Here is a 17,476-nt window from a genome sequence, read left to right as displayed (position 1 = left end):
GGAGCATAGCCAGCAGCACAGATTGGCCAGATGTTTTTGGCTGATTGTGCAGAGTTAGGAGGGCCGATATGCAGTGTGGAAGCAGCACAGGCCCAGGATTCCCCAGGGTGTGTTTCCTTCTCAGCCTCGTTCTAAAGAGCTGGGTGCCTGCCACCATGCGAGCTCCCACTGTCTCTTTCTTCACCTCTAGGACACGTGGCAGGACCATATGGTTCCTGAGGTTCACCAAGCGCTGTCACCTTGACCCAAACAAGCAGCTGCCCTCAAGCACATCTGCACAGCCTGGGCACAGTGACAGATGGCCAACCACAGGGGCTACCAGCCAGACTGCACGCAAACTGTTCCCCATGCCCTCACCCCCACTCTAGCTGAAAAACGTTCCCCATGCTCTCACCCCCACTCTAGCTGAAAAACGATTAAGCGTAGACATGAGCAAGCACAATGGACAAAGCAGACACAGGAAGAAAGGATTGTGCTCCACCTGGCAACTTGCTTTAGGCCTTGGTAGGCCAAGCCGAGTTCTCCATCTTCATTTAAATATCCCCAATCCTCAGTCTTGCTAGAAACAAAGGACAGAAAAACAGGGTGTCCAGTGTCGAGGGAAGAGTCAGGCAGGCAGGGAGCCCTGGAAATGGAGGTGATTCTAGCCAAGGTTTGGAAATGAAAAAAAGGCAAGGCTCAAGAACTCCCATTTTCCCTTCCTTGCCTGTCACCTGCAAACAGCATCTCTCCCCAGGTCCCCCAGTTTCAGGTACTGTCTTGGAAGTGGGTTCATGTGGTCTCATGTGGGACCTGCTAATGACCTGGGTGGGAAAACATGCTGCCCCAGACACAGCAGAGGGCCAACTTGTTCTGGTAACTCCATAAATGCAGTGGCACAGCAGTGTGGGTAGAGTAGAAGTCTCCACATAGCCTCACACATCGTGCTTCTGTCAATCAGATCCATTCAGACAAGAACAGGGAGAGATGCAAAAAGGGCTGGGAGGAGCGAACGCTGTGTGTGCGTGGAGGCAGCTTTGGGCGGTGAGCAGGAGGGTGGTGGGGAGGTCATTGAATCCTGCAGAGCAGCATGTGAAGCCCCTAAGGGAAGTCAGGCCCAGCCAGGGTAAGGAAGAAGACTGCAGACATTACTTGCTTTTCAATGTGGATCTGACACTCCTTAAGGGCACAAAATTATTAACTAATCTTAACTCCGGCTCTCCTTGCAGGGTCTTTCTCGAATGGCTAAAGCAAGTTTTGAGATGTCCTTGGGACATGGGTGCATTACCACTGTTTACTCAATTCAGGAAAGCAGGACACCTGACCCCTTCTACATGCAAACTCTTTTGCTGTCTGCAAGTCACTCAGTGTCTGCCCCACACCAGCAAGGGCAGCTCCTGGAGGTGTGTCCAGTGCTCCACCTCCACTTATGTCCTCAGCTTGCACAGCCCTGGGCACACAGAGATACTCAAGGGCTGGCAGAGTTGGGTGGAGGAGGGCAGGTAGGGCCCTGCTGTCCCCAGCAGGACTCTGCCCCACCTCCCTGCTCCTAACAGCTTCTGTTTCTGAAGAACTTCTCCTGCAGGCTGGATTCCAGTTTTCCTGGCAGGAATCTTCCACACAGCCTGAAATGAGGACCCATCATTCCCTCGTCCTCACATCCAGGGGGCAAACCATCTGTAAACCAAAAATAAAATCCTAAGGCCCCCCCGCCATCTAAAACGACTTCCTCCTCAGCCAGGGCCCTTTTCCCGTTTAACGGAAGACACTGTTTCAGGCCATGATAGGAAGAGGCGGTCGGACGTGCCTCATTGTACCTCGCCGTCATTAACATCAACACAGACTTTAACAAATCCCAAGCTGATAGCGCAGCAGCGTCCCCTCTCAGGTGTCAGTCTGTGTTTTACTAGAGCATTTTGTGGCTAGTGCTTTCACCTAAAGGCACAGCTCACTGGAGGGCTGTAGGCATCGCTGCAGGGATTCCTGGGGAAGGCAGCAGGTAGACAGCATCAGAGCTGAAAGGGAACAAGTGCGAGGATCCTGGGCTCCACCCCGCTCCTTTCCCACACTGCGGAGACACTGACTTCTGCACCAGGACCCAGGGTCTCCAAACCGTGCACTGAAGCTCCTTTCCAGCCTCCAGCCCCCCAGAGGGGCTGCTGGGGCTCTGTCTCAGAGGATCACCTCACCGCTGTCACCCCCATAGAACTACAGACTGCAGAGCTCTCTAGATTGGGGCTGACTCACACAATGAGAAGGTTAGCGTTAATGCCCAGGCCGCCAGCCTCACGGGGCCACACTCCCAGAATTCTTAATTCTGTAACGAGCTAGGCATTATGGACAAAGATACAAGTAGAGAACTGTGCAGCCCAGGCAGCCCACAGTGCTCAGGAAGTCAGACGCATGAGTAAATTAAAAACCAGTCAACCAACTTGCTTCATCCATTGGTTCCCAGAGGAAAGAATCCCTGGAGGAGATCCTCCCGTTCCACTTAGGCCACGATGGGCCAAGGACGGGGAGGGAGCGCCACCTCCTGGTAGGAAAAGAAAAAACCAAACGACTTGGCTCAGGAATTTTTGTTGAAAATGTTAAGTGCTGGATATCAATTAATAAGTCTGCAAGTATTTACAGAGAAGTCACTGTGCTAAGCCCTGTTTCCAAACAGGCCACACAGGGATAAGTTAACTCGCTGTGGGCAGTTTCCAGCCATAGGAGGCAGCCAGGTACGGCATCCAGGGAACTGGCTGGAGAACACAGCAGCCCAAGGCAAACCCCAGCCCCACCTGTAATGAGCTTGCGGTCCGGGCTGATTACCTCCACTCCCTGGGCCTCTCTTTCTTTATGGGTAAAGTGAAAGCAGCCAGACGAATTATCACAAAGGTTTCTTCCAGATCTTTAATTACTAACATTATCACAAAGATCCTTCCAGATCTTATAAGATCCTTTATAATATCCTTCCAGATCTTACAAAAAGCCAGACAATAATATTTACTTTGCCTCTGTGAAAATCTTAAAATATACGACCCACCAACCATGGCTCTGCCACAGCTAAGAACTTGCCTTCCTGGGAAAACAGACAAGGTTCCTGCCAGCTCAGGGATGATCAGTTTCTCAGTTCTAAAAATGTCCCTGTGTGCTCCACAGACAGCCTTAATTCTTTAGTTCACCCCCCTAGCTGTCTATCCACCCTCCTAGCATATTCCCTGTGACCTCTGGGAAAAGCAAGGCAGCACCCCAAACACCAGGAACAGCAGAGAAACATCCAAGGCGCTAGGCCTGGCCATGTGAGAGTGAAGGATTTGTGGATCAACACGACCCAGCCAAGGAATTAGAGCAGAGCCAGACTGTGCTGCCGACTCAGGACCAGCAGAACTTTGGGACATGATCGCCTTCTGGAAAAAAGGCAAGACCTCTTAGCCAGGACTGGTTAAAGTGGGGCCCTCTGGGGGAGGAGCTGCCGAAGCCGACTCTTCCTGCTGCCTTTGCCATTCTGAGCAAGGCAGCCCACAGTAACCGAGGCTCAAGGGCAAATGAGTCAACAGCTCCGAGCAAATCTTGAGACTGCGCACACCCCCCTCCTTGTCAAACACAGGGTGCACTGTCCTGGACAGGCCCATGGTGTGTGTTGGGGGCCGTGTGAATAATAACCCAGGTGTGCCTGACCAAGCCCAGGTGGCACCACCTGCGCGGAAGGTCTCCTGTCTTGCCGGGGACCTGCTGGGTGGAGGGAAGCTGCTAGGAGGTTTTCTGGGACCTCAGGAATGCTCCAGTAATCCACCAGTCTCGCTTTGGAGGTCTACACTCTTGCCGAGGCCTGGGTGGAAGTGGACAGGAGTTGAAGAAGCACCATTGTCAGAGCCGGACTGGAGCCCTGGTCACACTCTTGCCCCTACCTAGCTCTGTGACTTTAAGTGCTTGCCCCCAGGTGAGGCTGGCCTGAGCGCAGTGGCAACCTGTGCCCTCGTCACCCGCTTCCCCACTCTTCTCCCACATACAGCTCTGGAAAGCCCTGAGAAGACGACAGACTGCCCAGCACCCAGCTTGTGCTCACAGCCCTCTTGTCCCTTCGTCTTCCTCTCTATCAAATGGTGATGATGCCGGTGCCTGTTGGTTCCCAGGAGGTGAAAAGGAGAGAGCTTTGTGGAAGCAGAAGCGCTATCTGCATTCCTGCAGCTCCTCTCAGAGCAGGCCCTCAATAACAGCTTCTCTCCCCAGAGTTCAAAACAAGGGAAAAGACACAGTTGCCGGGACCAAAACAAAACTCTATAAACTATGAAGGTCAGCAAGTGACAAAAGTTCTGAACTTGAGGATCATGAATGCTTAAAGGGGCTATGGCTGGGAAAGTGATGGAAGCCCCTAGGAATCTAGGCCAAATTCAGTGTACGAGTGTAACTAGTTCTAGGGAGAGGATAGATGCCATCAAAATTCTAAATGGTCCCCCACACATCACACATGCATAGAAACAATTTATATTGAAACAAAACTCTCCATTACAGGAAAACTGTAGGAAAGGCAGAGCAGCTATCTATCTCCAAAGCACCCCAGTGGCCAGGGCAGCCCTCATGGTAATGGGATCCCCTTGCCGTGGGCTCCAGGGAATTCCCAGTTGGGTCCCTGTTCCCTGCCAGGCTGCCTGGTGGCTCTCCTCCCTCAATGCTGGGATTTACAGCTATCATGAACACTTCCCAAAGCTAAGGCCAGGTTGGGAGACAGGCAAGCCCACCGTGGTCACTTCCACAGTACCTGGTGCAGCACGTGCTGCAGAGCTGGCCCTTCGGGCCTCCCCTCCCCAGGGCAGCCGGCTCCTTTTCTGTATGTAACTCAGTTTCACAGGCTATTAATTTCCTATTGTATGCCAGGCTTGCTGGGAACAGAATTATTTTAAGACATAATAAAAGCTATTTTTATTTGATCACCATCATTATGACTGCTGTAAAGGAAGACAAATCCACTGTACGAAGCAGCCCCTGGGAAAACCTAAACTGGGGTCTGGATCCTTGACAACGGCTGGATGAATGAAAGGGGCTGCCAAGGGTGACGGCTCTGAAGATCGGGGAGACAGGCGCGTCGTTCCTCAGACCAAGCGCACGGCTGCTGCCTCCTTTCTACTTTAGCATCACCTGGGCTTTTCCTTATTCACCTCATTTCTTATCTTCAACCCAAGATAATTTAAAATGAGTAAATCCTGACTCCGGTTTTAGCACTGAATCACCTTCATTCCCTCTCTCCCACCTTTAGGGAAAAGAAGTATACCTCTCTTGAAATAAATTTAATTTCCTCCTGGAGCCTCAACAACACCTTCAACTTCTGATTACCTACTCAGCGGTCAGAAGCCGCTCCAGTCTGAGTCAGACCTTCTGGATTCTACCTTGATTCATGCACAGGCCACCTGAGGGCCTGAGCTGTTCCACCCCTCCAGTCTCGGTCTTCTCCTCCGAAGAAAGAGGGACTGGATGTAAAGATTGGAGTCAAAGCACGAGATGTCTCCAGTGATTCTGTGACATGCTTGCAAAACACTTCAAGTTGCACTCACAGTGCCACCTCATGACATTTTTTGGAAATGTTTGCTGTTTTCCCAATTTTGAACAAATATTTAATGATCAACATTCTATTAATTGAGGCAAGAGAAACAGGTAGCCAGGGAAAAGACCAGCTCCGTTTTGTTTGTTTGTTTGTTTGTTTGAGATAGAGTTTTGTTCTTGTCGCCCAGGCTGGAGTGCAATGGCGTGATCTCAGCTCACTGCAACCTCTGCCTCCCAGGTTCAAGCGATTCTCCTGCCTCAGCCTCCCGAGTAGCTGGGATTACAGGTACATGCCACCATACCCAGCTAATTTTTGTAGTTTTAGTAGGGACAGGGTTACACCACGTTGGCCAGACTGGTATCTAACTCCTCGCCTCAAGTGATCTGCCCACCTTGGCCTCCCAAAGTGCTTGGATTACAGGCATGAGCCACTGCGCTCTGCTGGCCAGAGCTCTGTTTTTAGAGGTGCCCACAGGGGCACAAGGAAGTAGAGACAGTAACCACAGTGATCCCAGCAGTAACACATCACATGCGTACCACGTGCACTCCGTCTTTCCTGAAGCCACAGGAGCCATGCCGCTACAGCTGTCCCCAGTTCACAGATGAGGTGACTGAGGCACCGAGAGGTCATGGGACCACTACTGAACAGTGAGGAGTGGACACCACAGTGCGCCTTCTCAGACGCTCTGCCTTGGGGGTCTGTGTTCTGTCCGCTGACAACGCTTTGCCCTGGGCCGTCCTCAGGCAATCACTCCCTGGCTCAGCTCATCTTCCAGGCGCCAGTGGTTGCTAAACTCACATCCAGGGAGATCTCATTTCGGCTAAGATGGTGGAGGTAAAATGCTCCCATTCCACCCCCAAATGCCTAGCTTGGGTTCCATCTGTTTTGAATGACAGAGGGTGGCCCCCACGGTGTGACACACACTGTATGCACGAGAAGGGCCTCGCGGCAGGCGGCTAGGCAGCCGTCCGCTGTCAGCTAGCCCCCCTCCTCCCCTCACCGCCCTCAGCCAGCTTCCTCTGAAGGAGAAAAGCTGTTCTCAGCCAGACTCCTGTTATCCTCCCAGGAAGCTCCTTTTCCTAAGACTTCCCAGGGGTCCGGGGCTCTAAATGCTGCGAGTGTGCTGCTTGAGCCTTGCTAACAGTAGGGCAGGGGACTGAGTCAGTGTTTCTGAGTCCTCTAATAAATAATTCTCCGATGCTGAGCACATGGTCATCACCTGAGGAAAACCCCGAACAGATCTGGCTGGGCAGGTCCCCTGTCCGCAGCCTCGTCCAGCACAGCTGACTGCGGCAGCCTTACCTGTTTGTCTGGCAGACCCCATGATAGGCCTCAATGGCATCCTCCTGGTCAACATGCTTTTCACTGTTGGGCCAACTTGCTCTGGCATTAATGTTTGGCTCCTAGAAACACCCCGTCCCCCACCAAATAACTCCAGTTAAACAACTGCCACAAAATGGCTTTATATACAAACAGGTATAAAAACATGCCTTTGAAAAAAGACAAAGGCCTGGGAAGAACAGAGATAATCACAATCAAACCCAGGCCAGGAATGTGAGTCCAAAAGGTCACCTTGGAAGAGACACAGAATGACAAGGCCCGGCTGAGAGAGAGCTGAGTGCGGGGCAGCGGGGTAAGACAGCCAGGAGGTGCCCCCGGGAGGAGGAAGCACCCAAGTCTAGAGCACACGGGTGAACCCTGGCTCGGCTGGAATCCTCCACACTGGTCAGCACCTGCTTACCCCACCCATCCCGAGGCGCATGCCCGGAAGTGGCCCAGCCTTTTAGAGCCCATGGAGTGACTCAGGTGGCCTCTGTCCCCACCCTCTGGCTCTAGTCTGTCCCAGAAAGTGAGAACATTAGGAAAATACACTGAACAGGACTTGCCACCCTGGAGGGGCTGAGAGGAACCAATGACTCTCTCCACTTCAGAAAGCAAACAGCAAGGGGTATGAGGTGAAAAGGCCACCCCTGAGGTTATCTATTAAACATCTTAATATTAACTTCAGAAGATTCTAGAAGCTTCTACCTGCATCCCCCAGGGAAGGTTATGCTGATAGGGCAGCAAGTCCCTTGCTCTGCCTTTAGAGGACACCCCACAGCAAGAGAGACTGCTCTTTCGTGGGTAAAGATACATTAAAAAAAACATGAATCTACCACCTAGGATCACCCCTCAACAGCCCCACCGCGGGCCACCATCTTGTTACCGTGTTCCTGCCGGCGAGTCGCCGCTGGTCGGCGCTCACGATCTGGGTCCTGAGGATGAGCACCTCCTCCTTGCGCACCTCGAGCTCCTCGTGGGCCAGCTTGAGCTGGTTCAGCAGGAGGTTGTAGCTGTCTGGGGAGCCGTGGCTGGAGTTGTTCTGTGTGGCCTGATCGGCTATGGCTTTCCTCAGCTCATTCAGGTCATTCTTCAGCTTCTTATTCTCTGACTCCAGCTCTTGCCTCTGGAAGACAGCCCAAGGGATGCTGCCATTACTCCCGGGCCCAGGGCCCTCTTCCTGTGTGGGCCTCCCATCCTCCCTTTCTTTTGTCCACTGGGAGGCTTCTTTCTTTAACGTTGAAACATATGGAAAGTTCTGACTGGAACTTTCAGCAAGGAGTCAAAGCTGGGGCCTGGATGTGAACTCATGACTCCAAGGCACAGGTGTGAAGCACCTGCACAACGCCTCCGGAGCGGCATGCCCTGAAGTGCTTCAACAGCGTTTGTGTTTCTAAACACGTCTGGCTGTGAAAATCCTCCTTGTGGAAATGCTGGACTAACAATTTTAGAAGACATATAGTAAACACAGGATTTCCTAGGGTCTGAATATGTTCACATGCATTGTGACTTTCCAAGAAAAGGTACAGAATGCAGGATTTCCTAAATGTATTTGCCCAGAGAACCTCTTGCTCCCCGTTTTTCAGATAGCATCCCTTTTGTTCTGGACTATTAACTTGGAGGATACACTAGGGACACTGTTTTGGTCATAGAGAAAGCCACCAACTGTCAAAGTCAGCAGAGGAAAAGCTACCTACATACAGAGTCGAACGTGCTATTGGAACTCAACTTTGGAACATACTTCATATTTTCTGGGTAGTGCATTTAACTTTCTGTTTGAGATGAAGTCTGATAATCACACACAAACTGCTGGCAGGACCCTGGCATACATGAGATTCAGAATTTCCCAAAGGAAACCCAAAGATGTGGATGAGTATATGCACTGGTTGCATGTTTGTTACAGAGCCACAGGATGATGGATCTAGGAGACCACTGGGTAGAATGAGTCTCTTTATTTGCTGAGTGAGGAAGCTGAGCCCAGGGAGGGGAAGGCTCACAGCGGGATTAGAGACTGACCCAGGACAGAGGACCAGAGATCCCGACTCCTGGTCCAGGGCCCCTTCCACGACTCCACCATATATGTGGTGATTTCCAGAAGATTTAGAACCATGCACAGAGATAGTAACTCTGCAGACGTGATGAAGGCTCCAGAATAAGGTGCTTAATACTCAGTGATTACTGAGGAGTCACCAAGCCTACGGTGAATCTATTTACTAAGTTCAGGAGTTAAGGATCCCCTCAGTGCCTGGGTGATATTCTGGCAGCCAAGGCCATCCACAGGAGAGCCAGCGTCACATGCCAGAGGAGCACTGGGTGGAGACAGAAATGCTGGGTCCTCATCCTGGCTCAAGGTGCACACTGCACAGTCCTGGAACCTTAGCCTCTGCAGGTGTGGCTTAAGGGAGTGAGGACAGCTGGTGCTTAAGGTTTCCTCCGGCCTTGACCAGCCAGAACCCAGCTTGGTGACAGCTGTCAGCTGAGTGCCTGTGCTGACAGCCACCCAGGCCCTACTCAGCCGTGAGATCATGCCTCAAGACAAAAAGGGCCAGGCTGGGTGAAAGCTCTGGTTGTTTTTCAAGGATTTCTACCCAGGGCATATCTGTGACATTTTTATTTATCCTATCGCTGACCTTTCCTGGACACTGTCTCCCCTAACCGCACCCTACTGGTCCTACCCACCACCTCTCCTCTCCACTCCTCTTCCCTCCCCCCAGGCTCACTACCATTTCCTCATCATCCTTTCTGATCAACAGTGCCAAAAGAATACGCATGCTTTATTGTGGTAAAATATATAACACATAATTAGCCATCGTACCTATTTTTACATGCACAGTTCAGTGCCATTAAGTCCATTTATGTTGTACAACCATCCCCACCATCCATCTCCAGAATGTTTGCACCTTCCCAGCTGAAACTCTGTCCCCATCAAACACTAACTCCCCATTCCCATTCCTCATCGGCTGCAACCATCATCTGACTTTCCATCTCTGAGTTTGACCCTTCTAGCTACCTCATATAACAGGAAACAGATGAATTTTTGTGATACATATTTTTGAGGCACCCAAATGCCATGCCATTCCAGTTGGAGAATTCCCATTCTGTTATCCTCCCTCCCACCAATCTCCCATCATCTGCCTTCTTCAGGCCAGGGAGTGTGGTAGATGCTGCAGGCACAATGCCTGCTTAGAAGCCATCAATTACACTAAAGTATAGATCATGGTACTGCAGCCTGAAACATACCCCGACACGAGTGAATCCAGAGTCACCAGGGAAAACAGAAGAATGCCATCACTGAGTCTGGGGGCTGGGACCCGGGGGAGATAACGGGTCTGACAGCTAAAGGACAGGAGCAGCTAGCTATGTGAAAAAGGCAGGCAAGAGGCTTCCAGGTACCAAGGCCTCAGAGAAGGAGAACAAGCAGGACCTGCTGGGGAAATGCAGTCTGCAGAAGGCAGAGTGGAGGCGGCAGCGCTCAAGAGATGCGGTTGAGAGTCAGATCCTGAGGGAGGGCTGCCAAAACCCAGGGAAGGGAGCTGGATCCAGGAAAAGCAGCAAGCTGGTCATCACAGGGCTTCAGAAGGGTTTCCCTGGTTTCCATGGGGAGGTGGGGCACCTGGCTGGAATATAACACAGCATGGCCCATGGCAGGGAGCAGAGGGAGAGGTGAATGAGATTTAGGAGGTGGAATTGTCAAGACCTGGAGACTGCTTGGTTGTGGGAGATGAGAGGGAACAAAGTCTAGATGCTTGGGTGACATGCGTGTCATCTATTGAGACAAGATGGGGTTTCAGGGTTCAGATGTGTTCAGCTGCAGTCCCTACAGAGCAGCGAGCAGTTGGAATCATGATCCAGAGATGGATCAGTATGTTGGTGAAGAATTACTCTTTGGGAGGATGTGTGCGTGGGTGGGGTGAAGCCACCCTGGGAGAGTGTGCTGAGGCTGGGCACTGCACACCACATGCTTTAGATTTCCTGTCTCTGGGTCTGGGTAGCTCTGCAGCCCCAGGTCTGCAAGCTTCTAGGTTAGCTGGACATTGGACTGGGCAAGAAACCTTTCTATAGAGTTTGAGTGACTGTTTCTTAAACGTCAGTACATCCCTGCAGAGCACCCTATGAGGATGACCACCGCAAAGCAGATATTTCACATGGGATGAGCGTTATTGCTAGAGGTGGTGCAGTTTTGAATAAGGGATCATTGACATTCTATATATAGTCAACACTTACCATTCTGTAACTTTGTAAGATTTAAAACCAGTAAAATGGATCCATGTTCCATAAAACTAGGCTAAAGTTGTGAAAATGGCTCTGTCTAACAAATCTAGCCACAGTAAACAGTAATGGATACAGTTTGTTTCAAAATTCTGAGAAATTTTAATAAAATACTTATGGACAGTCCAGTTCTCGCTCTCGAGAAAAAGCCTCGTTTCATCACACGATTATTTATAGTAGTAAAACATGAGAATATATTCATCAATTACAGAATGGATAATTGTGATAATCATAGAGATGGAGTCTCACTCTGACACTCAGGCTGGAGTACAGTGGCATGATCTCGACTCACCGCAACCTCCGCCTCCTGGGTTCAAGCCATTCTCCTGCCTCAGCCTCCTGAGTAGCTGGGACTACAGGTGCGTGCCACCAAGCCCAGCTAATTTTTTGTATTTTTAGTAGAGATGGAGTTTCACCTTGTTAGTCAGGATGGTCTCGATCTCCTGACCTCAAGATCCACCTGCCTTGGCCTTCCAATTATAGGCGTGAGCCACTGCGCCTGGCCATGCCATACAATTTTAATCAACCATGGAAATCATGTTTACAAAGAAATTATGTAGAAAAATGTACCAGTGGTACAGGAGAGTGTGGCTGTCCAGGGCCAGCATTTGACCAACAAACAAATGGAAAAGCAAAGTGTGGTCCATATGCACACAATGGGAAGCAGCCTTAAAAGAAGACTGACACATGCTATGTATAGATGAACCTCAGGACATAATGTTAAGTGAAATAAGCCTGTTACAAAATAAAATACTACATAATTCTACTTATGTGAGGAACCTAGAGTTGTCTAATGCAGAGAGACTGAAAGTATACTTGTGGTTGCCAGAGTTTGGGGGAGGGGGAAATGGGGAGTTGTTAATGGGTACAGAATTTCAGTTTTTTTTTTTTTTTTTTTTTTTTTTTTGGAGACAGAGTTTCACTCTTGTTACCCAGGCTGGAGTGCAATGGCGCCATCTCGGCTCACCGCAACCTCCGCCTCTTGGGTTCAGGCAATTCTCCTGCCTCAGCCTCCTGAGTAGCTGGGACTACAGGCACGCACCACCATGCCCAGCTAATTTTTTGTATTTTTAGTAGAGATGGGGTTTCACCATGTTGACCAGGATGGTCTCGATCTGTTGACCTCATGATCCACCTGCCTCGGCCTCCTAAAGTGCTGGGATTACAGGCTTGAGCCACTGCGCCCGGCCCAAAATTTCAGTTTTAAAAGATGAAAAGAGTTATGGAGACAGATGGTGGTGAGATGCTAGCATAACATTCCGAGTGTATTAATGCCACTGAACTGTACACTTAAAAAGAGTTAATTACGATGGTAAATTTTTTGTGTATTTTACTACACTTTAAGAAATTGGAAATAAGCGATAGGAATGATTCAAAGCTGCTCTCCTGGGCAATGTAGCTGTTACCAGAGTTATTTATTTTTTGACAAGTCAAGTGCAGCAGTAAGATGGGGGAGGGAACAGAACGAGGAGTTCGATCTGTAACAGACTGAAAAATCTATTGCGCTAACTCACTACTTTCAGACCAACCAGCCAGAGTTACTTGCAGTTCTGTAAGTGACTGGCAGATGGGATAAATTCCCACATTATCTCTTTTTGAGGATGAGAATGGGCTGGGTCTATCCTGAAGCCCCTTTTCCGTGCACTCTTCCCTGCCACGGGGGCCTGCTCACCGTTCTGCCGCGCTGTGTCCCCACGCCAGCAGCAGACGCACCAGCAGGTCCCTCTGCCCTACATCTGCCCATGCAAGCCTTGATTTTTTCCTAAGTGATTTTTAGTGGCCACATTTTAACTGAAATTGTGTTGAGTAGGTAATATATTTATTCTCATTCCTATAGCAGATACAAACTTGCCTTCATTCCAAAGGTGAAAAAGCCACAGCATGGGAAGGGGAAGCTACCTGCTTATGGCTCTCCTTGTTAGCAGGCTGGGGCTCGGGGCCCAGTTTCCCGATGCCCGGCTTTGTCATCTGCCCTCTGCCAGGTGAGAATTCCAGGAAGCTTGTCTCCCAAGAGTCTTACCTTCAGACTATTGTAGGCCAGATCTGCATCCGGGTCCAAATCGACGTCTGTCTGTGGTGGTTCCGCCTGCACAGATGGACAAAGATAAGCGTGGACCTCAAGCAAGATATTCCACAGCGGTGTTTCTGACTGAGGTCATTCTGCCTATGAGTGAATATCCAACCCCCCAACCCTCCACAAATCCATTTCCTTCTCACTTTCAAAGTGCAGCTCAGTACTCCAGCCTCGCATGAACTTCTCCATTAATATCTCTCTCCTGTTCCCACCCCAACCTTCACTTGCATGGACCCCACAGGCACTTGTAGGTTGAATATATACGGTACTGTGTTACGGCTTGAATTGTGCCCCCCAAGAGATATGCTGAAGTCTTTGCCCCAGAAACTGGGAATATGATCTTATTTGCAAATAGGGTCTTTGCCGATATAATCAAGTTAAGCTAGGGTCATTCGGGTCGGCACTAACCCAGTAGAAAGAAGATATAGGGAAGACGGCCATGTGAAAGCAGAGGCGAGGCTGGAGCCACGCAGCTGCCAGGCAGGGAACACCAGGATGGCCAGAAACGTGGGAAGCTGAGAGAAAGGCATGAAGCAAATCCTTCCCCAGAGCCTTCAAGAGAACACGGGCTGTCAACACCTGGATTTCTGACTTTTGGCCTCCAGAACTCGGAGACAATAAATTGTTGTTTTGTCATCCAGGTTGTGGTGTTTTGTTTCAGCAGCCCTAGGAAGCTAACACACACTGTAAAATTGCGTCTCTGTTTCAGTTTATGAGGAAGAAGAGCTCCCAATGTGTGTTTCCCAACTAAACTCTAAGCACCTCGCACAGAGCTGCTTCCTCCACGACACTACCGCAGGTATCGGGAGAGCTGGCCCACAACACGTAACATGCTCTGACATCAGAACTTCAAAGCTAGTGCTTGTCTATGGCAATGTCTGGAGTAACAACTCACTAGGATTCAGCTGAACCAATGATTCCTACAGTTATTTAGCTGATCTTAGACTTGGATTGCCAGTGAGAAGGGGTAGAAACAGCTTCATAAATGGTTAACTACTTGGAGTAATTTCAAGTAGGGGATGACGGTCCCTGAATAAGATGGATTTTTGGAGGTAGAAACGAACAGAGCACTTAATGAGATTGCCTACAGTGCTAGCCAGGAACAATAAGTCCTCCCGCTGTGGACGGACTAGCGTGCCTCAGGCTTGGAGACAGGAACAGGATCTGAGCATCTCCTGTACTCCTCCCAGTTGAAGGATGCTGACTCTTACTGCACGGTTTCCAGCCCTGTCACCCGGGGGTAAAACATCTCCAAGGTACCAGGAGATGTTTTGCCTCCACTGACACCAGTGGTACAGGAGGCTGTGGCTGTCCAGGGTCCGGATTCAACCTGCTGCCCCGCCGAGAGATCTGCACTTGTGTTCTATGTAGCATGGGTCTGCCATGTGTCCACGGATAATGCTGAGCGCGTTGGATTCTCAGAAGTGGAGATCACCTACTCAGACTCAAAGGGTTCTATTAAGATGGGCTGGTGGTCATGTTTTTAAGTGGGCAGCCCATAGGAATCCCCCTATTGGCCAAGGTGACTTTGCCAGGCTTGAGAAAGGGAGGTGGCTGGGTAGGAGGTCAAATGCACTGACCACAGACTGTCACAGAGGCCCCACTCTCACGGCAGCTCAGTCACTCCCATACCAATGGTACATTCTATGGGCTTCCCTGCTGTTCTTCACTCAGTATGTGGCCTCTCTCTGAGGCTGAGACCTGAGCCATCTCTCCACAGAATGAAGACTCAGGTAGCTCAGGACCCCTCTTTGGACCAACAGCGAATCCAAGAACTTGACCTTCAAAAGCTCCATTTCAGGGTGCTGTAGAGGGATCCCACATCCTCCCCCAACCCACTCCTGCCTTTCCTTCCTTAAACTGTCAGAAACAAGGCCATTCTCCCTAATGAGAGACCCTTAGTATACACAACAGAGCTATGGCCTAAGCCTGGAGTTCTAACTATTGTTCAGTGATTATTTTGGAGGAAAAAAAGATACCCTTTTTTATCTGGAATCAAGAGAAGTTCTAAAGCCAAGATTCCAAAATTCACTGGCATGTCTGCAATGGGGAGCCTGGAGAATGAATCTTTAGGTACAGCTGGACAGACCAAGAACTTGTACGTCAGGCACTGTCCGATGTCATCTGTGCAGCTCTTCAGAGGTTTGATTTGCACTTGCCTATCAGGCAGCTTTCCTTCTAATTGAATGGGGCATTTAGAAACCTAATCTTTTACTTTCCATTCTGAATGAAATCCATCTGAGAGATTTAAACCCATCAGCAAGATTTACCTCCCCATTTACTGCTCAGGGGAAAAATACACACACACACACACACACACACACATGCACACGTAAGAATTTGCTAGCAATATAGATCAGAATCTGTATCAAACTTGATTGCAAAGGGAACACAGGTGTTGCAAAAAAATGACTGGGCACAGAGGTGGGGAAAGGGGTGGGGATTGAGAACATGGGGTAGGTGTCAAACTCCACAATTAATAATTCGGCCTGAGAACATACAAAAGGCCTTTTTCAAGCCCACTATGAGGTCAGCTGACGATATAAACCATGGCAGAACTGGCCTTGTGCCTTTTAGAAGTGGTCCTTCTATCTTCAAAGAAATAAATGGTTCTTTCCTTCTCAGCACTGCTATATTCAATGGGTTCTCTACTCCCATAGCACCAACCTGTTCGCACTCAATTTTGCATTTACTTAAGTGCTATCAATGCTATTTTTTACTTTTTGTTGGTGTTACATCTGGTTCTCCCAAACTAGATTTTAACTTCCTCAATGGCCGGGGATTTCTCTTACATTAATCAACATCTTGCGTAGCTACTACATGCCTGGCACTGGCATAGTTCTGAGTGCAGCATAGGGCCCACTAGGTCCTTCAGATGGAATGATTGCTTTTGGGGCTTTTTCGGCTTTTTCCTTTTCCTTTTTTTTTTTTTTTTTTTTTTTTTGAGATGGAGTCTCACTCTGTCACCCAGGCTGGAGCGCAGTGGCACAATCTCGGCTCACTGCAACCTCTGCCTCCCAGGTTCAAGTGATTCTCTTGCCTCAGCCTCCTGAGTAGCTGGGATTACAGGCACATGCCACCACGCCCAGCTAATTTTTTTATTTGTAGTAGGGACAGGGTTTCACCATGTTGGGCAAGCTGGTCTCGAACTCCTGACCTCGTGATTCTCCTGCTGCAGCCTCCCAAAGTGCTGAGATTACAGATGTGAGCCACCACGCCCGGCCTGCTTTTGGGGCTACTAAGATTTCAAATGACATCCTTTCTAGACTCAAGAGGCTGCTGATAATCCAGACCGAGGAAGGGCGTAGCCACGGGAGAGGAGGGTGAGTGACACACACTCGTTCTGCCTCTGATCCATAAAGGCTGAACCCAAGCCCCTGCCAGATCCCAGGTATGGAAGGGCAGTATCTCGAACATTTGACTTCTGCTGTATTTATACTCTTAGTACACACCCTGGTCCTCCTGGGAGGGACCTCCCCTCCTTTCAAGTAGGTAATGATGCCGCAGACTTCCCCCCAGCTTTACCAATGGAAACCCGGGCACAAGGGAGCTTACTCCTGTTCAGCTGGGTGGAGTAGGGGTGCTCAAAGAAGACTCAGCCTGACTCCAACGCAGTAATAAGGAGCCCTCTGAGACTTGGCAGGAGCATGATCCCATGTGGTTACACCTGCCATGTGAGCCCTGTGGGCGTGAGCTGGATTGTTCTCTCATCCCAGCATCTTAAGAGCACTGCAGCCCCTCACCTACCTGGACTTTCTTGCTGTCCTGCTGTTCTCTCTTCTCCAGCTGCACTTGCAGCTTCTTCCTCTCCTGCTCCAGCTCCCGTACTCTCTTCTGCAGCTTCAGGAAGACCGTCATGTCCATGGCTGCCTTCTCCAGGCCGATTTCCTTCAAAGGAAGACAGGCGCAGAAAAAAGGTTTCCCTAAATACACGCCTTAAGGGAACACACAGCACCTCACTGCCTCCCTCTCGATCAGCCATCTGTCTCCCCTCTCCTCCAAAACATCAATTTGCATCTCAAATACAAAGCCAATGACAACCAACTAGCACTTTTCACATCAGAGTTGGTGTTCCAGGCTCATTTTCTGTCCAGATAACATCTCAGCCATTTCTATTCCTCTTGTGTGAGCCACTTAAAATGACCAATCATATATTCCAAGAACAAATGGATGAAAACACAGGCACTTTCTCTGGGAGTTAAAAGAGCTCACTTTTGGGAAATGGTCTCACAGCAGAGAAACTACAAAACTTGGGACATAACGCTTCCTGGTGAAGAATCAGCGTGGCTACCAATCACCAGAATGCGCTG

At 49.8% G+C, this 17,476-nt stretch overlaps 1 protein-coding gene across 3 annotated transcripts in view; it reads right to left on the bottom strand.

Moving 5' to 3' along the window:
- The window catches only part of MYO5B (myosin VB), a 386,934-nt gene that overhangs the window by 33,019 nt on the left and 336,439 nt on the right, over positions 1 to 17,476 (bottom strand). For 2 of the 3 annotated variants that reach the window (XM_003926074.4, XM_074383485.1), the window contains exons 26-30: positions 16,914 to 17,054; positions 13,113 to 13,178; positions 7,710 to 7,949; positions 6,806 to 6,906; positions 482 to 559 (exon numbers count right to left, since the gene is read on the bottom strand). In XM_003926074.4, coding sequence (XP_003926123.3) covers positions 482 to 559; positions 6,806 to 6,906; positions 7,710 to 7,949; positions 13,113 to 13,178; positions 16,914 to 17,054 — 626 coding nt within the window. The remainder of the gene's footprint in view (positions 1 to 481; positions 560 to 6,805; positions 6,907 to 7,709; positions 7,950 to 13,112; positions 13,179 to 16,913; positions 17,055 to 17,476) is intronic. The other variant, XM_010336832.3, reaches the window with a different exon arrangement.

Source organism: Saimiri boliviensis, chromosome 13 (assembly GCF_048565385.1).
Source record: "Saimiri boliviensis isolate mSaiBol1 chromosome 13, mSaiBol1.pri, whole genome shotgun sequence".
In the NCBI taxonomy this organism is placed as follows: Eukaryota; Metazoa; Chordata; class Mammalia; order Primates; family Cebidae; genus Saimiri; species Saimiri boliviensis.
This window is presented reverse-complemented; position numbering and strand designations above follow the sequence as displayed.